The sequence below is a fragment of the Rhinopithecus bieti genome, unplaced genomic scaffold (assembly GCF_001698545.2).
Source record: "Rhinopithecus bieti isolate Rb0 unplaced genomic scaffold, ASM169854v2 scaffold_76, whole genome shotgun sequence".
Classification (NCBI taxonomy): Eukaryota; Metazoa; Chordata; class Mammalia; order Primates; family Cercopithecidae; genus Rhinopithecus; species Rhinopithecus bieti.
Genome location: NW_016803343.1, coordinates 3188988 through 3209299, shown reverse-complemented (window position 1 = coordinate 3209299; position 20312 = coordinate 3188988). Strand labels below are relative to the sequence as shown.

The following is a 20312-nucleotide window of genomic DNA, read 5'->3' as shown; positions in this document are numbered from 1 at the left end:
TTTTTTTTTTTTTTTTTTTTTTTTTTTAATAGAGACGGGTCTTGAACTCCTGAGCTCAGGCAGTCTTCCCGCCTCAGCCTCCCAAAGTGCTAGGATTACAGGTTTGAGCCACTGCCCCCAGCCAGAATATGTCTCAGTAGTGCTGGCCTGGCAGAGTTTTAATTGCCATATTATTTTCTTAGTGATGCCGGAAATAGTGGTGCATCATGTAGTTGATAGCATCTTATATTGATCAGAAATGGTAACTGTAATTCAATGAGAGCTGTTCATTGATAACAATATGTAGAAGGGGCCAGGTGCGGTGGCTCACACCTGTAATCCCAACAACTCGGGAGGCCGAGGCGGGCGGATCACTTGAGGCCAGGAGTTCAAGATCAGCCTGGCCAACATGACAAAACCCTGTCTCTACTAGAAATACAAAAATTAGCCAGGCATGGTGGTGCATGCCTGGAGTCCCAGCTACTGGGGAGGCTGAGGCACAAGAATCACTTGAACCCGGAACTGCACTCCAGCCTGGGTGACAGAGCAGGACTGTATCCAAAAAAACAAAAACAAACATATATATATTTACATATGTTATATATATTTATATATAATTTCATATATATAATTTATATATGTTATATATATTTATGTTATATATTATGTATTTATATATATTTATGTTATATGTTATATATTTTTACATATGTTATATATATATAGTGCAAAGGTAGTTCAGAGAATAGAGTTATTGATTCCATGTGGTGGAGTCAAGGGACTTTACAATAGAGGTAATGGGGATGATGGAGGAGGAGTGGAAAGGGACAGCATATGCAAAGGTTAGCTGAGTGAGAGAGTATGTGGTGTGTTCATGAGATGACATATTACCCAGTAAGTTAGTGTATGAGGCAGGAAGTGAGACTGCTACCAGATATTGCTACGCCTTGAATTTCAACTGGCTAGAGTGATTTAAATTTTATCAGATTCAGTGATGAGAAACCACGGAATGATTCACACCCTTATTTTTGTTGAAGGATTTATGTACCAAAATAATGACAGTTACAATATTGAAAGATCACAGTGCAGCAGTTGGAAGGGTAGATTTAAGAGGCAAAGAGGTGGAGGCACAGTATCTGTAGGGAATTGTAGTTTCCCTGTTGAGATAAGAGCTTGATTGAAGGCAGTGGCAATGGTATTTAAAAGGAGGGGATTTGAGAAATACTTAGCAGAAATATTTGGCAGAACTTGAAAGATGGAGGTGTTCACAACAACTCTCAGGTTTTTGCCAACGTGTACTGTGGTCAGCAATGTGTTAGGCAATGCTGAGATTAGCAGTGCTTCAGATGTGTTGAATTTGAGATACCCATGAGACATTAGATACAATTATGTTGATGTACAGTAAAAAGTTCAGGATATGGATCTAGACATTGGTTAGAGCTGAGAGAGAGAGAGAGAGAGAGAGAGAGAGAGAGAGAGAGAGAGAGTGTGTGTGTTTTGAGATTGGAATTACCAGTATTTAGGTAGAAGTTGAAGCTATAGGAATACAGTATATTACCCAGGAAAGGGTAAATTAGGGAAGGGGCTCCTAACATGGGGTTTGTGGCCTTCCCAAAGTTTCCATGGTAGAACTATATTTTATTATAATTGGTTTCTTTTATAAACATTTAAAAACATTCTAAGAAGGAATTCATAATTTCCTAAACTGTGTGTATTAGTTTGTAGGTTGCCATAATAAAGTACCACAGTCTGTGTGGCTTAAACAACAGAAATTAGTTTTCTCACAGTTGTGGAGGCTAGAGGTAGATCTTAGTGTCAGCAGAGTTGGTTTCTTCTGAGGTCTCTCTCTGTGCGTAGATGGCTATCTCCTCCCTCTGTCTTCACATGGCCTTCCCTCTGTACAAGTCCAAGTCTGAATTTTCTGTTTTTGTTGTTGTTGTTGTTGTTTGTTTTTTGAGATGGAGACTTGCTCTGTCACTCAGGCTGGAGTGCAGTGGCACAATTTCAGCTCATTGCAGCCTCCGCCTCCTGGGTTCAAGCAATTCTCCTGCCTCAGCCTCCCGAGTAGCTGGGACTATAGGTGCACACTGCCACGCCCGGCTAATTTTTTGTATTTTGGGTAGAGTTGGGGTTTCACCATGTTGGCTAGGATGGTCTTGATCTCCTGACCTCGTGTTCCGCCTGCCTCTGCCTCCCAAAGTGCTGGGATTACAGGTGTGAGCCACCACACCTGGCCCGAATTTTCTCTTAAAAACATCAGTTATACTGGATTAGGACCCAATCTAATGATTTCGTTTTAACTTAATTACTTCTTCAGAGATTCTGGTTTCACTGGGCATGGTAGCTCACATCTATAATCCCAGCATTTTGGGAGGCCAAGGTGAGTGGATCACCTGAGGTGTGGAGTTTGAGGCCAGCCTGGCCAACATGGTGAAACCCAGTGTCTGCTAAAAATATAAAACCTAGCCAGGCTTGGTGGCCAGCAGATGTAATCCCAGCTACTCAGGAGGCTGAGGCAGAAGAATTGCTTGAACCCAGGAGGCGGAGGTTGCAGTTAGCGGAGATTGTACCATTGCACTCCAGCCTGGGCGGCAGGAACGAAACTCTCTCTCAAAACATTAAAAAAAAAAAAAAAACAGAATAAAGACTCTGGTTTCAAGTACAGTCACATTCTGAGGTACTAGGGGTTAGGATTTTGACATAGGAATTTTAGAGACACAATTCAGTCCACAACACTGTCACAAGGGTCCATAACACAGAACAGTTTAAGGGTTCCTAGTGCAGGGCAAAAGATAAATCCTTGAGGAACAGAAGTTGAAATTTTTGGTTAACTATACAATTAATTCATTTAATTAGGATATCTCTTTACCCGGCATTCTGGTTAATAAAAGTATTAAATGTTATCAACTCCTGTTCATTGCTATACTTACCATTTGTACTCAAGTTTAGGTGCTGTGGTGAAAACAAATACAGTGTTCTCCTTTTAAGGATCCCCTAGTTTCTGACAAAACAATTTGGACCAGAGAATTTTACAGGGTTGTGTTAATTATCTTGAGAAATGTAACAAATACGTAAACTTTCTTTTACATTAGCAATTTAAATGTGTCTTTGTTTTATTTGAGTCAAAACGAAAGGCCGGGTGCGGTGGCTCACACCTATAATCCCAGCACTTTGAGAGGCCAAGGCAGGTGGATCATGAGGTCAGGAGTTTGAGACCAGCCTGGCCAATATGGTGAAACCCCATCTCTACTAAAAATACAAAGATTAGCTGGGCGTGGTGGTGCGCATCTGTAGTCCCAGCTGCTTGGGCGGCTGAGGCAGGAGAATCAGTTGAACCCGGGAGGTGGGGGTTGCAGTGAGCCGAGATCATACCACTGCACTCCAGTCTGGGTGATGATATCAAGACTGTGAGTCCAAAAAAAAAAAAAAATCATTCTGCAAAGATACTGTCTCTTAACTGATATTTGCAAAGTAATGGGTTTACTTTTAAAATTTTAAGAAGTTTTGAAATATTTTAAGCATACTAAAATATATAAATATAAAAAATATATAAATATATGTTTGTATGTGATATTACGGTAATATTACTGTAAGTTTGTATGTAATACAATACTATATTCACCAGTGAGATTAAATAGATGTCATATTTTGCCATATTAATACCTCAGATATTTTAAGAATAAAAATGTTAATTGATACAGATTTCCTCTCTCTCACTTCTTCAGTTCAGGTAACCACTGAACTGAAGTTGGATAGTAACATTCCCAGACCCCATGCGTATTTTCTTTTCTTCTTCTTTTTTTTTTTTTTTTTTTTTTTTTTGAGGGGTGTGTGTGTGTATACATATATAGTTTTTTGGTAACTAGCTTTTAAAACTAAGCGTTCTTTTAGATTTATTGATGCTGACATATGTAGATCTAGAGTGTTCATTTGAACTGCTGTACAGGATTCCATTGTATGAATATACTATTGCTTATCTATTTCACTACTGAGAGACCGTTAGATTATTTCTGCCTTTTCCTATGGCAAGCAGTGTGTCAATTATAATAGCAGCTTACATTTAGTGTGTGAGTTTTCTAAGACTTCATATACATGAAAACATTTAATACGTTTAATCATTAGAGCATCTTGTGAGGTAAGAGCTATTATGTATATTTTACATGTTAGGAAACTGAAGCAGAGAGGTTAATAAATTGCTCAGTTCTTGTAGCTGTTGAACATTCTTGTACATGTCTCCTTGCAACCTGTATGAGAGAGTGTCTCCAGAATAAATAAGTGTAATTCTTTGTGTGCACAATTTCAACTTTAGTAGATATAACTAAATTGCCCATAGTGGTTTTCCCACTTTGGATAATAAATTATAGAGTCACCCTAGTTGATGGTGGAGGGAGGTTACTGGTATATTTATTAGCCTGGTTCATTCACCTCAGGGTGATCTATGGCTAACTGCATCCCCTCTACTAAAAGTCACAGCTCCTATCAGGTAGCCCTCCCCATACAACTTTCTCTCCAGATTCTGATAACAGTTATTTCTTCTTGTTTCTTCAGTTTGAAGAATGGCAATGGATCCATTATTATTAGTTATCATTATAGTACTCGCGTACTGTACTGTTCCTTCTGGTTGTCCGTATTTCACCTTTATCTTTGCAAATAATTCCCTTTAATAAGTAAACTCAAATTACCCAGTTTTAGTGTACCGTTTCTTAACTGATTGAACCTCTACTGAAATACGGTGTATGACTTGTTATATTTTAATTAAATGATTCTTTAAGGTGTATTTGAAACTAGGTTCAAGTGAGTAATAATATGAATATAATTGGGTTGAGTGCAGTGGCTCATGCCTGCAGCACTTGGGGGATGCTGAGGCAGAGGATTGCTTAAGCCCTGGAGTTTGAGTCCAGCCTGGGCTACATAGTGAGACCTTATCTCTACAAAAAATTTTTAAAAATTTGCTGGGCGTGCTGGCATGCATTTGTAGCCCCAGCTACTTGGAAGACTGAGGCAGGAGGATTGCTTGAGCCTAGGAGATTGAGGCTGCAGTGAGCTGTGATTTTCATGTGATACTTCTGCAAGCTGTTAATGCTAATTAACTTTTAATCTTTTCAGATGAAGTTGGAGCCCTTGTTTTTGACATTGGATCCTATACTGTGAGAGCTGGTTATGCTGGTGAGGACTGCCCCAAGGTAAGTGTAAAGTTAGAGTTAATTGGATATGTAGAGCTATTCATGTAAATTAAATTCATGCAGAAATTCTAATTTAAAACAAAATATAATAAAATACATTAGTTGGGGAAAAAATGCCTCCTTGATAAAAGGTGAAACTTGTATATCATATTTCTGACTCTTACAGGTGGATTTTCCTACAGCTATTGGTATGGTGGTAGAAAGAGACGACGGAAGCACATTAATGGAAATAGATGGTGATAAAGGCAAACAAGGCGGTCCCACCTACTACATAGATACTAATGCTCTGCGTGTTCCCAGGGAGAATATGGAGGCCATTTCACCTCTAAAAAATGGGATGGGTAAGATGTGTTCCTCATGGAATTGGTTATAGAGTGTACATGTTACAGTTTAGATATAAAATAGTAGCTTCCTATAAGTTGAACATCAGCCATGGTTTTTTTTTTTGTTTTTTGTTTTGTTTTTATTCCACAAACTGATTTCAGACACTGAGAATATAAAGATACATAAGAAATGTTCCTTTTCCTTAAAAGCTTAGTTAGGGGAAATAGATATATGTATATATACAAATAATGGTACACTGGGGTAAGTGCTACAATATAGGTATATGCAATGAGCAATGGGATTAGAGAGGAGAGGTATTTTACTGTAGTGTTGGGAGTCAGTGATGGTTTTCACAAAGGAGGTAACTTGTGATGAATCTTGATCAATGAATAAGAATTAGTCTGGCTAAGCTGGGTAAAGTAGAGGGACCAGCATGTGTGAAGGGATGGAATTGTGAAAGAAGCTTATGTGCTTAAAAATGTAATACAATTAAGTATGGTTGCAGCATTGGGCTCATTAGGGTCAGTAGCAGGAAAGGTAGGCAGGGAGCAGTCATAAAAGGGCTTGTAAACTATCCCAGGGTTGTATTAAGCTAGTTACTAAAGGATAACCCCAAAGGAATTTAAACATGTGATACGCTCGTATTTGCCAGCTGGAAAGATTAATAGTAATATGTAGTCTAGATTGGAAGGAGACACTAGAGACGGAGATCAATAAGGGAGGTAAGAGTCCAGATGAGAAATGAAAAAGGTTTAAACTCTTAACATAATGCTGGTAGAGATTCTGAAGGGACTTTCAGGGTAACCAGGAAACAAATGGTACTAAACGATCGAGGGAGTGAAAGCAAGAGAGAAGTTGAGAAAGTTTCCTAGATTTTTGGTTGGAGTAACTCTGAACAGAGAGTACCATGTATTGAGATAGGAATAGAAAGGGAAGAAGCAAGTTTTATGGTTTTAAAAGGCATAGTTGGCCATGCGCAGTGGCTTGCGTCTGTATAATCCCAGCACTTTGGGAGGCTGAGACTGCGGGTGGATTGCTTGGGTCTAGGAGTTCGAGACCAGCCTGGGCAACATGGTGAAACCCCATCTCTACTAAAAATACAAAAATTTGCCAGGTGTGGTGATGCATACCACCTGTAATCCCAGCTACTCAGGAGGCTGAGGCATGAGAATCACTTGAACCCAGGATGCAGAGGTTGCAACTGAGATCCCATGACTGCACTCCAACCTGGGTGACAGAGCGAAATTCTGTCTCAAAAAAAGAAAAAGAAAAAAGCGAGGTTATCAGGGATACTCCAAATCACTCTCAGGTTCAGTTACTCACCAGCAAGACTCCTCACAGGACTCAGCATATGGTTGTATTCACAGCTAAGATTTATTGTACTGAAGATTCAGATTCAAAACAAAATCGACAAAGGGAAAAGGGACAGGGGATGATGAAGTCCAGATGCAAGCTTCAGAGAGTTTTCTCGCAGTGGGAGTCACACAGGATGTGCTTAATCCCTCCATCAACAAGTTACAACCTGTGTTATCTTCCAGGAGAACTCTGAAACTCAGTACCCAAGGATTTTACAGAGGGCTGGTTATGTAGGTACCATCTACCTGGCATGTAACAAAATTTTAGATTCTCAGAAGGAAAGCAAGTGTTCAGAACCAACCACATTGTACAAACAGTGTAGGTATAGCGAGCTACTCTTACCATTTAGGGACAAGTTTTATATGAACATAGGGAACTGTTGGCCAATCGTGTTTCCAGACACCAGCTAAGAGTGAGCCTTACAAGCAGGCCTTTCTCAGGCTTGCAGTGTTAACTCTTTCATGTATAGTAAGTAAATGGGTTCACTGAGTTAAAAATGCTTAGAACATCCAGGTGACAATTCTGTAAACAGGGGAATAAAAGGTTATAAGAAAGATTTTAAGACATGGAGTTGCGTCTTATTACTCTGAAAAAATTTGGAATATGAGAAGAGAATTGAAGATGGAGTTCTTAGCAAAAAACTTGTATATTTTAACCAATAGAGAATAAAAGGTACCCTTGAAGGAGAATGAAAGGGAACAATTAGGAATGTAGGAAAAAATTCAGGGGAAGAGTAAGAAAAGAAAAAGTTTCTGGAAGCATAAAATTCCATTTATTCTCAGTGTTTTCCGCAGTGACATCGAAAGCTTTACACTGAGAAAGAAGTTAAAAAAATCCAGGTGGGCCTGTGGAAATATATAATTAATGACATTTTTTCTTTGGGCTGCGACAGGAAAGTTTGTAAACTCTTGTGAAGGCAATACTGTCATAATTTAGAGAAGACAGATGAGATTAAAAATGTTAAGTATCCATGAATTTGCCTAGTAGAAGGTCATTCGTGACTGGGGGCAGTGGCTCACACCTGTAATCCCAGCACTTTGGAGGCCGAGGTGGGCGGATCACCTGAGGTCAGGAGATGGAGACTAGCCTAGTCAACATGGTGAAACCCTGTCTCTACTAAAAATGCAAAAATTAGTTGGGCATGGTGGCGGGCACCTGTAATCCCAGCTACTTGGGAGCCTGAGACAGGAGAATTGCTTGACCCCAGGAAGCAGAGGTTGCAGTGAACCGAGATTGCGCCATTGTACTCCAGTCTGGGCGACAGAGTGAGACTCCATCTCAAAAAAAAGAAGGTCATTAATGACTTATGTCAGTAGTTTTAATGGAATGTTTAGGTGGAAGCCAAATTGAAGACAGATGTTCTTCTTTGAATTTTTAACATGTCTTTTAGTCTTTTTCCAAATAGATTGTAAGTTTTTTTGAGTGTTGGGTCTAGACCATACAAATCTTTGTTTTTTTTTTTTTAAACCCAGCAGTAGTATCATTTAGAAGGCCATATAATTCTTCTGTTCTTCCTGTTACCATTCTGATCACATTCTAGGTCTCTAATGAGTATTTATTGAATTGAATAACATTTACTTGGTATTTTAGGTCTGTTAGATTAATTACATTTGGGACAGGTCTAGGGGCTGGAGGGACCAAAAAGAAGTTCTATATATCTAGAAGACAAAGGTAGTCTTTATATATATATAAAGTACTGTGGTATGAAGTTGATCTGTAAAAATAGTAGGTTCTGTATAATAAGGTATTAATTGTTAAGTCACAGAAACAATTTCTCAAAATACGTTGTATTCATCTTCAACTATGCATTGTTTCCAAGTTACTAATCTTATATTCTAGTTGAAGACTGGGATAGTTTCCAGGCTATTTTGGATCATACCTACAAAATGCATGTCAAATCAGAAGCCAGCCTCCATCCTGTTCTCATGTCAGAGGCACCGGTGAGATAAAGATTTTCTTTTTCATGTTTCTGTAGTTGTTTTTTTTTTTTTCTTTTCTTTTTTCCTTTAGTTTTCTACTCATTTGATGAATATTTTCTTTAAAGAGGCATAGAAATTCATATTTTGAATTTGAAAATTAGGGAAAAGGGTTAATTTTTTAATACTATTGTAACTTTCATTTTACTATTCTGATAAAATATGCAGAGAACAACAAAACACACTAATGAATTCTTGTGGTTATTTATGTATTTCTAGGGATTTAACATTTTATTTCCTAGGACTGCTTCCCATTTTGAATTACGAATCATTTCTTGTGCCCCAAGGGCAGCGTATATCTACTTTATTCAAGTTTCCAAGAGAGAATTGAGATGTTGAACAAGGGCTGGAAATTTCTGGACCAAAGTCTCTTGTGAAATACATTTGGTACATAGACAGAAAGGTCCCAGAAAGCAAGCATAATGGTCATAAATTATCAGTATCTTATTGTTGCTAACTTGTTTCTTTTATGAATACCATCTATAAGTGGGAGAATTTGGTGGTCTAAAATTCATACTTAGGATTTGGATGACCATATTTACTCTTTAGATTTAATAATATGTTTATAAGAATCCTGATTTCCTCATATGTGGAAAAGTCTGTAATTTCTAGAATTTATAGAAGCAATTTTATTATTAAAGAATTTTAATTCCTATCTGATTGATTTATTAAATTTAATCTACATCTAAAGAAATACAGAGGTTTTGTTTTATTTTTGTGAGATATTATTATGAAAGATTATTTCCCATGGTATTTTTTGCTGTTCTTAATGTTTTATTTCTTTGTTAAATTAATATAGTGCTTAGATTTTATCTGGAGATAAATCAACTTTTAATTCTTAATAACTTGCATTTCTTTTCCCCTCTTCTCAAGTGGAATACTAGAGCAAAGAGAGAGAAACTGACAGAGTTAATGTTTGAACACTACAACATCCCTGCATTCTTCCTTTGCAAAACTGCAGTTTTGACAGCGTATCCTTGAAAGAGTAATACCTTTCCTCTTGAAGTATATACCATACTACTGAATGTGATAACTCTGGCAGAGGACATAAGCCAATTATTGCTTGTTCAGAAGTTGTTTTTTTTTTTCTTTTCTCTTGCTTTTTAGCTATTCATCTTTTGGTGTTTCTCATTAGAAATGATGATACACTAGAAAGTATGAGGGAAATAAAGTAACACTCAAATTCTGAGTGTTAAGATGCTTTTGTTTTTAAGAAGGTGCATGTGGATAGAAGGCAATATTTTAACCAGTTGGCTTAGATGAAATGAAAGATTGCCATTTTCTCCCTCCCTTCCAATATCACAGAAAACTGGAAATTGGCTATAAATTCATTCCCCTTCAAATTTAGTCAGTCATCAAGTCCCACCTATTCTTCCCTGCTATTTGCTTCTCTCTGTCCCACTGCCACAGCATTAGGTGGAAGCTATTTCCAGGATTACTGAAGCACATTCTCTTGTCTGCCCATTCTCTACACTGTTGCTCTAATAATCTTTCTATTTTTATTTATTTATTTATTTATTTATTTATTTATTTATTTATTTAGTAGAGATGGAGTTTCACCATGTTGCCCAGGCTGCTCTCTTAACTCCTGGACTCAAGCGATCTGCTTGCCTCGGTCTCCCAAAGTGCTGGGATTACAGGCATGAGCCACCATGCCCAGCCTCTAATAATCTTTCTAAAGTGCTAGTCCGCTTTAAGCCAGAGTCGTCTTCTACATTTCTTCCTTTTACTTTCAGACCGTACTGAGGTGCTTGCAGTTCTCTGACCTCGCTGTGTTCTCTTGCCTCCTGGTCTTCCCACATGCTCCTACTCTTGCCCATATTCCCTTCCCCAGAATTTACAATTGGATATCCCAGGAATAGGTTTCTCTTTTACACCACCACCTTCCCTGGGACATCATGAGCTTTTCTTTTTACAGCTTTATTGATCATCTACTTCATTAAACAGGATAACCTTCAGGGAAAAGGCAGTTTTGGTGCACCATTATGTGTCTACTGTGTTAAAGGAATTTTAGTGCCAGGTGAGCAGCCTCCCTCTTTCCTCCCTCCCTCCTTGTTAAGCACCAGACTTAGTAGACACCTAATAGATGCTCAGTAAATATTTGATGAATGAGTGAATGCCCCTACTCCTAAACTTCAGTTTAGTATATTCAGGTAGTATAGGCCTTCTGCAGCACAGAAGTGTGGAAAATGGGATCTGCCAATATTCACCAACTATGGAATTCACCTGGCATAGTTTTCCCGCCCATTGAGTTAGAGGAGATAGGAACTGCCATATGGCTTTGCCAAACTGCTGAAACAGCTCTTCTTCAATGCTATGTGAGAATGGTTATAGTCCCTAGCTCAGTTCTCACAACCTCCCACTGTTCTTACCAAGTTTCTGTACATTTTGTTAAATAAATGCATCTCAGTTTGTTGTAAGCGCTTTGATCAGTCTCCAGAGACTTTGAATGATTATGTTAATTTTGACCAGCTTAATAGTAGCTGTTTCTAGGATAAAGGTTTCCCTGAGTTCCTGATACCTCCATTCTGGAATTCCTGCCTCTTGCTATTTGTTCTTAAGCCATAAATATTATTTTATACCAATCCCTAGATTCACTGTAATACATTTTTAACTATGAGGTATATGTTTAAGAAATAGTTTCTGAAATATAAGAGCCTGCCCTTTACAATAAACATTATTTTAGCGGCCTTGATACTTTCTTTTCCTTAATGTTTTAAACTAGATTTGCTAATGGTCGTTCTACTGGGCTGATTTTGGACAGTGGAGCCACTCATACCACTGCAATTCCAGTCCACGATGGCTATGTCCTTCAACAAGGTAAATGTATTTAACCAGGATACACTGAGATGATTTTAGATATTATGAGGACGCACATAATGAAATAAAATGATGAGTAGCACTTTTAAAGCATATCAGTTTCTGAATAAGATCTTTTTTTAAATATGTTAAAAATCTTTAGTATATAATGTGTATTTAAAACTGATGTATTGCTTTATTTATGTGTTGAAGGATAGTTCATTTACCTGAAAAGTTATTCATATAAATACACCCGTAGGGGAAATTCGTTCTAGGAAGTTTGGACTTAACTGCTGTCTTAGCCTTGTCTCATCTGTTTCATAGGCATTGTGAAATCCCCTCTTGCTGGAGACTTTATTACTATGCAATGCAGAGAACTCTTCCAAGAAATGAATATTGAATTGGTTCCTCCATATATGATTGCATCAAAAGTAAGTATTGAATTTTCTTTCTAGAACTTACCTCTTGCTCCCCCACCCCTATGAAATGAACTCCGTTAACCTAGCATCTCTTGGTACTCTCAGGAAGCTGTTCGTGAAGGATCTCCAGCTAACTGGAAAAGAAAAGAGAAGTTGCCTCAGGTTACGAGGTCTTGGCACAATTATATGTGTAATGTAAGTAACCCTCATTCTCTTTACAAAAATGTTACAGGCTTTTGCATGAGTATTAAAAAAAAAAGTTATATATAGGCTGTAAATCCTTGAGTAAAATATGAGCACTTTATATTTTCAAGCTCTTTTTTTTAAATTACTAAATATATTTTGAAGATTAAATAGAGCATGATCTCAGGATTACACTCTATATTTTTAATGATACTTTACTAACAAAAGAGCTTTGCTCTGAGAGGCATGCTTTTCATATTTGCCAAATATCTCTGCAAATCACTACATATTCACTTGGATTACTATGGTGAGACCTGGAAGGAATTTTGATTTTATACTATTCTGAACATTTTTGACTGAGAAAATGGTTTTAGGTTTTGGAGAGGCCTACTAGTATGTCTCAGTTATGTTCTGTTTCCCAGCATTAGTCAGCCATATAAAAAACGTGTTTTTGTTCAGAACAAGGAACCCATGAGAGATTCTCTACTAAAAACCCATCTCTGAACATATGGCTTACTGATGGGGAAGAGGTTAGTAAAACAACCTGACACCACAGATACACCTTAATTTCTTTTTGTTTTGTTTAAAAAAAACTTATTTTAAGTTCAGGGGTACATGTGCAGGTTTGTGATATAGGTAAACTCGTATCACGGAAGTTTGTCGTACAGATTATTGTCCCCCAGGTACTAAGCCTAGTACCCAATAGTTATTTTTTCTGCTCCATTCCTTCGTCCCTCAGGGAGGCCCCACTGTCTGTTCCCTTCTTTGTGTCCATGTGTTCTCATCATCTAGCTCCCACTTGTGAGAACATGCTGTGTTTGGTTTTCTGCTCCTGCATTAGTTTGCTAAGGATAATGGCCTCCAGCTCCATCCCGGCCTCCAGCTCCATCCCAGTTCCTTCAAAAGACATGATCTCATTCTCTTTTTTTTTTTTTCACTGCATAATATTCCGTGGTCTGTATACCACATTTTCTTAATCCAGTCTTCCACTGATGGGCATTTAAGTTGATTCCATGTCTCTGCTATTGTGAATAGTGGTGTAGTGAACATACGCATACATGTGTCTTTATGATATAGTGATTTATATTCCTTTGGGTATATACCCAGTAATGAAATTGCCGGGTCAAATGGTAGTACTGGGCCAGGCATGGTGGCTCACGCTTGTAATTTGAGAGGCTGAGGTGGGTGGATCCCTTGAACTCAGGAGTTAGAGACCAGCCTGGGAATCATGGCAAAACCCTGTCTCTACAAAAACAGAAAAATTATCTAAGTGGGGCCAGGTGCGGTGGCTCACTCCTGTAATTCCAGCACTTTGGGAGGCCGAGGCGGGCCGATCACCTGGGGTCAGGAGTTCGAGACCAGCCTGGCCAACATGGTGAAATCTCGTCTCTAAAAATATTAAAAAATTAGCTGAGTGTGGAGGTGGGCACCTGTAATCCCAGCTACTTGGGAGGCTGAGGCAGGAGAATTGCTTAAACCCAGGAGATGGATGTTGCAGTGAGCTAACATGGTGCCACTGCACTACTGCCTGGGTGACAGAGTGAGACTCCATCTCAAAAGAAAAGAAAAGAAAATTAGCTAAGTGTAGGGGTGTGCACCTTTAGTCCCAGCTACGTGGGAGACTGAGGTGGGAAAATCACCTGAGCCCTGGGAAGTCGAGTCTGCAGTGACCCTTGAGTGTACGAGTGCCCTCTAGCCTGCATAACAGAGTGAGAACCCACCTCAAAAAAGAAAAAAAAAAACAAATGGTAGTTCTGTTTTTAGCTCTTTGAGGAATTGCCACATGGCTTTCAACAATAGTTGAACTAATTTACATTCTCACCAAAAGTGAATAAACATTCACTTTTCTCTGCAGCCTTGTCAGCAGCATCTGTTATTTATTTATTTTTTTCGAGACAGAGTCTTGCTTTGTTGCCCAGGCTGGAGCGCAGTGGTGCAATCTCGGCTCACTGCAACCTCTGTCTCCCGGGTTCAAGTGATTCTCCTACCTCAGCCTCCCGAGTAGCTGCAACTACAGGTGCGTGCCACCACGCTCGGCTAATTTTTGTATTCTTAGTTGGCCAGGGTGGTCTCGAACCCTTGACCTCATGATCCACCTGCCCCAGCCTCCCAAAGTGCTAGGATTACAGGTGTAAGCCACTGTGCCCAGCCCTATTTTTTTTACTTGTTTATAATAAATAATAGCCATTCTGACTGGTGTGAGATGGTGTATCATTGTGGTTTTGATTTTCATTTATCTGATGGTCAGTGATAGTGATCTTTTTTTCATATGCTGTTGGCCACATGTATGTTTTCTTTTGAAGTGTCTGTTAATGTCCTTTGCCCACTTTTTAATGAGGTGGTTTTTTTTGTTTAAGTTCCTTATAGAAGCTGGATATTAGACCTTTGTTAGATACATACTTCGCAAATATTTTCTTATTCTGTAGGTTGTTTGCTTACTCTGTTGATAGAAATTAATGTGTATCCAGCAAAAGAAACTAAGAGTAAAATTATATGTCATAATTACTATGAGAAGGATCATATCTAACAGGTTTTAAAAAATTATATCATATATATTTATATCATGTATATATCATGTATGTGTATATACATACTGGAGTGCGGTGGCCGGATCTCAGCTCACTGCAAGCTCCGCCTCCCGGGTTTATGCCATTCTCCTGCCTCAGCCTCCCGAGTAGCTGGGACTACAGGCGCCCGCCACCTCGCCCGGCCAGTTTTTTGTATTCTTTAGTAGAGACGGGGGTTTCACCGTATTAGCCAGGGTGTTCTCGATCTCCTGACCTTGTGATCCGCCCGTCTCGGCCTCCCAAAGTGCTGGGATTACAGGCTTGAGCCACCGCGCCCGGCATATATATATTTTTTAAAGACAGGGTTGGCCGGGCACAGTGGCTCACGCCTGTAATCCCAGCACTTTGGGAGGCCGAGGTGGTGGATCACTTGAGGCAAGGAGTTCAAGACAGTTCAAGTCCTGGCCAACATGGTGAAACCCCGTCTTTACTAAAAATACAAAAATTAGCTGGGTGTGGTGCTGAGTGCCTGTAATCCCAGCTACTTGGGAGGCTGAGGCAGGAGAATTGCGTGAATACGGGAGATGGAGGTTGCATTGAGCTGAGATTGTGTCACTGCATTCCAGCCTGGACAACAGAGCAAGACTCTGTCTAAATAAAAATTAATTAAATAAATAAATACAGGGTCTCTCTGTCACCCAGGCTGGAGTGCAGTGGTGCAATTGTAATTCACTGCAGCCTCAAACACCTGGTCTCCCCCTGCCTCAGCCTCCTAAGTAGGGAGGACTACAGGTGCATGCCACCATACCCGGCTAATTTTTTATTTTGTATTTTTATAGAGACAGGGTCTCACTAGGTCTCACCAGGCTGGTCTTGAACTCCTGGCATCAAGCGATCCTCCTGTCTTGGCCTCTCAAAGTGCTGAGATTACAGGCATGAACCACTGCACCCAGCTCTGACAGTTTTTGCACCTAAAGATAAAGATTTCGTGTGTGTGTATATGTAATATATGAGGAAAAATTAGGATTACTCATTTTTCCTAGATATTAGACAAGATTTTTCTAGAGATCGTGTTAGTTCACAGCATTTTGTTAAACTGTTTTATACTATGTACAGTCATTAAAAGTTGCGTAAAATGTGATGTATATGCACATGTGTATATGTAGGTAATGAAATCTTGCTTCTAATCTAGCTTATTTTTAAGAAGAAAGTGGTGTTCTGAAATTGGTTTTGTTATGCAGGACTGTGGTGCAGGGATTCCTGCACCTGCAGTTGTTTATCTCTCATCGTTTTATAACTGTTGTAACTTAAATGTGTGTAATTTACTGCTAATGCAAATGTTTAGAATTAGGTTTCTTGATACTCAGAATCTTTGTTAGGTAGATTAATACTGTTGAAATAATTTACACATCTAGAAACATGGTCCAATTTCATTCTGAAAAGTATTTAAAATATATTATAAAAGTATAGATTACAAAGATAAATCTCAACCTTGTTTGTTAAACTTTTTTCTTTTACTCATAGTGTGTTATCCAGGATTTTCAAGCTTCAGTACTTCAAGTGTCGGATTCAACTTATGATGAACAGTATGTTTTCTTATTTAAATTGTATACTTTATAAATGAGGACAGGACTGTTTAGAAAACATAGAAAGTACTTAATTGAATAATGTTTAAAATATTCTCACTCCCATTTTTTTACAAGTTGATAATTCCCTAGTAGTTTATAATTTTGAAGAGAATTATTTTTGTATTTTGTGTAATACTGTTTAACATGTTTTCAGAGTGGCTGCACAGATGCCAACTGTTCATTATGAATTCCCCAATGGCTACAATTGTGATTTTGGTGCAGAGCGGCTAAAAATTCCAGAAGGATTATTTGACCCTTCCAATGTAAAGGTATAAAAGCTTTTCATAATTAGCCTGGCTTTTCCTATATAGGTAAAGAGCTTTTGTGGCTAAAATGTTTTGGATATGCTTTACTGTATGAAGAGCCTCCATGTGACCACTTGTTTTCTTTTGTTGTAGGGGTTATCAGGAAACACAATGTTAGGAGTCAGTCATGTTGTCACCACAAGTGTTGGGATGTGTGATATTGATATCAGACCAGTAAGTGCCAGTCTTCTTTTACGGTTTAAAGGTACCTTTTAGGAGATTGAAATGCCCCCAAATCATTGTTAGGTTGACAGTGACCTAATGGTTGTCAATGTCATTGACTTTGAAGTTCATTTTATAACAGTATCTATAAAAGATGAAGTACTAGAAAAGAAAATGTGCAACTCTAGAGCTATGGTGTCCAGTTTTGTAGCTACCCTCCACATGTGGCAATTTAAATTAAAATAAGTAAAAACATAAAACTCAATTCTTCAGTTGTAATAGCCTCATTATAAATGTGGCTAGTGGCTGCTGCATCAGATAGCGCAGATATAGAACATTTGCACCATCACAGAAAGTTCTGTAGACAATGCTGCACTAGAGATTTCCTGAAATGTGGCAAACCAAAATAGGTATTGTTGGTGATTTTCTTACAGATAGTACAACTTCTACTTTTATTTTTCAGGAAGGTGTGGTTTAAATGGTATGAGTAACTTTCACATGAAGTTTATTTTAAATGATCTTCATATTTTTTGTGCTTTGTCAGATTTTAAATACTAACTCCATATTATATACCTCACTCGTTAACAGTGATAGGTTCTTGGAGACTGCAACTTTAAGTGAAACAATGTACAGTAAGTCCTTGAAGGACATTGTTTCAGGAAAAAGATTGGTTTTGTTACATGTCATTTTGTTGAAAGTCAGTTTCCAAGGTCATGTTGATAACATTGAGGACTGACTTTATCTTATTTAAACCCAATTCAGCTTCTCACCCACATACTGCCTAGATTTTGAATAAATTAATTTGCTTAAAGCATAGTGCTAATAGCTACTATGTTGTTCAAAAAAGGCTTTGAGTGGCTACGAAAATCATACTTTATTTTACCTTTATTTCACCTGGTAACCTGGTAGGCATGTGATGTTTCTAGGACAATAGTAATATAAGTTTGGGGTTTTTTTAGTGCAAATACAATTCTACCTTTGGGGGAAGGTAATTGAATTGAAGTATATTTATTGCAACAGTGATAACTTTGTTTTTAGTGAAATTTCTCCTTTTAACTAATGAGATACTTTTACATTCCATTTTCTACTTCAAAACTTAGATGATTTAGACATTTGAAAATACGTTTTAAAATAGGAACTTATCCACTAAAACAGGTTGACATTTAACTTTTTCTGATGCATACATGCAAATTCAAAGTAAATATACTTATAAGTAGTAATTTATTTTTATTTGGGGAGGCCTTAGCATGTGTGTTTTGGAAAAGCTCCCATGTGCTTCTGATGTATACCTCTGCAAAAGAGAAAGGTATCAATCATTTTGGCCAGGAATATGTTCAGTTTATCATTGTCTGTCACAATCATAAAATAATCTGTCTAATTTTGAATATCCTAACTTCCAGATGAGCATTCTTTTTCAAAATATTTGTAATTTTAATTTTTGGCTGGCGGTTGCTATTAATATTTCCAGATGACCATTCTAAGATAAAGTCATTATAAAATGTACTTCTAATTAAATATTGGCAGCTATCTGCCAAAAAAATTATGATTTTTGAATGATTCCTTTAAGTTAGTGGTTCTTAAAACTTCATGCACATTAAAATAATCTTGGGAGTTAAAAACCATGCCTGCCAGGCACAGTGGCATGTAGTCCCAGCTACTTGGGAGCCTGAGGCAGGAGGAATGTTTGAACCCAGGAGTTTGAGGCTGTGGTACACTATGACTGTGCCTGTGAATAGCCACTGCATTCCAATATAGGCAATATAACGAGACCCTGTCTCTAAAAGTAATCTTGCCTGGATCCCTTCCCCAGACATTTTTATGTAATTGCCCCTAGGAATTTGTGTTTTAAAAGCTCCTTAGATGAGTTGAATGTACAGCTAGGATGGAGAATCGATGGATTAAGCTATTAGGTCTATATAATAGTAAAACATTTCCAAAAAATGAAAGGGAAAATTGTAGTAGAGCACATTTGTAGTTGTATTTAAAACTTTTGGAAACATGTGGAACTGATTTTTCTTGTATTTTTATCCTAGGGTCTCTATGGCAGTGTAATAGTGGCAGGAGGAAACACACTAATACAGAGTTTTACTGACAGGTTGAATAGAGAGCTGTCTCAGAAAACTCCTCCAGTAAGTTCTGTTTGTTCTTTAATGGTATTCTTCAGTCATATATTTCCTCACTGATGGTGTCATTTTGTAGATAAGCATTCATTTTTCAATAGATACATGATATTTTATATGTGCCTGGTATAGTATCACTAAAGTTAATACCCTTTAACCATGTTTTCCTAGTTGACATCTATTAGTTTCTCTTAAATTATTTGAATCTCATTTATTAACTTAATATTTAAATGTGGATAGTTTGCTAGGCCCTAGTCCCTGTACACCAAGGGCTCAGTCTGCTAGGATGGTTAGACATGCAGAAAATGATGACTGTAGCATGCTAAACAATTCAGTATGTAATGGACCAGGTGCTGTCGGGAACACCAAGAAGCCACTACTTAACTCGCTAGGAGTATCAGAGAATAGCCTCATGAAGAAGCTATAGTTTGAATGAATAGTTCAACTCATTACTAATTTATGAAAGGATATCTAGATGGAGGGAATAAAACCATTTACAAAAATATTAAGAGAAGATGGCTATGTTCCAGTAATTCAAAGTAGTTGGCTTCTAGTCTTTACATAAGTGGGGAAAGCAATATGGCTAGAAAGATGGATTAGTTTCCTAGAGCTGCCATAACAAAGTACATGTTGGTGGCTTAAAACAGAAATTTATTGTCTTATAGTTCTTGAGGCTAGAAGCCTCAGGGTGTCAGTGGGGCTATGCTGAATCTCTAGGGGAAAATACTTCCTTCTTCACAGGATAAAATCTAGCAGTGGACTGATGAGCTCTTATGTTTGTTTTAGAAAGATCAGTGGGTATATTGTAATAACTTTTAAGAGAATAGAAAAACTCGGTTTGAGAAGGTAATTTATATAGTACTTCAGTAACAGAATGGCAGTTATAATCTTTTAACTTTAAATTTAAAATTTTTATTGGCTGGACGCGGTGGCTCATGCCTATAATCCCAGCACTTTGGGAGGCCGAGGCAGATGGATTATGAGGTCAGGAGACCAGCCTGGCCAACATGGTGAAACGCCATCTCTACTAAAAATACAAAAATTAGCTGGGCCTGGTGGTGGGTGTCTCTAATTCCAGCCACTCGGGAGGCTGAGGCAGGAGAATTGCTTGAACCCGGGAGGCAGAGGTTGCAGTGAGCTGAGATTGTGCCACTACACTCCAGCCTGGGCGACAGCGCGAGACTCCATCTCAAAAAAAAAAAAATACAAAAATTAGCCGGACATGGTGGCACGTGCTTGTAATCCCAGCTACTTGGGAGGCTGAGGCAGGAGAATTGCTTGAACCTAGGAGGCCGAGGTTGCAGTGAGCCAAGATCATGCAACTGTACTCCAGTCTGGGTGACAAAGCAAGACTCTGGCTCAGGGAAAAAA

The 20312-nt window shown here is 38.3% G+C and overlaps 1 protein-coding gene across 3 annotated transcripts in view; it reads left to right on the top strand.

The window, feature by feature from the left end:
* Positions 1-20312, top strand: part of ACTL6A (actin like 6A) — a 25201-nt gene that overhangs the window by 2392 nt on the left and 2497 nt on the right. For all 3 annotated transcript variants that reach the window (XM_017877138.1, XM_017877145.1, XM_017877153.1), the window contains 11 exons: positions 5086-5162; positions 5329-5503; positions 8682-8782; positions 9692-9789; positions 11544-11638; positions 11942-12048; positions 12142-12231; positions 16251-16312; positions 16509-16623; positions 16753-16833; positions 18855-18950. In XM_017877138.1, the coding sequence (XP_017732627.1) occupies positions 5086-5162; positions 5329-5503; positions 8682-8782; positions 9692-9789; positions 11544-11638; positions 11942-12048; positions 12142-12231; positions 16251-16312; positions 16509-16623; positions 16753-16833; positions 18855-18950 (1097 nt within the window). The remainder of the gene's footprint in view (positions 1-5085; positions 5163-5328; positions 5504-8681; positions 8783-9691; positions 9790-11543; positions 11639-11941; positions 12049-12141; positions 12232-16250; positions 16313-16508; positions 16624-16752; positions 16834-18854; positions 18951-20312) is intronic.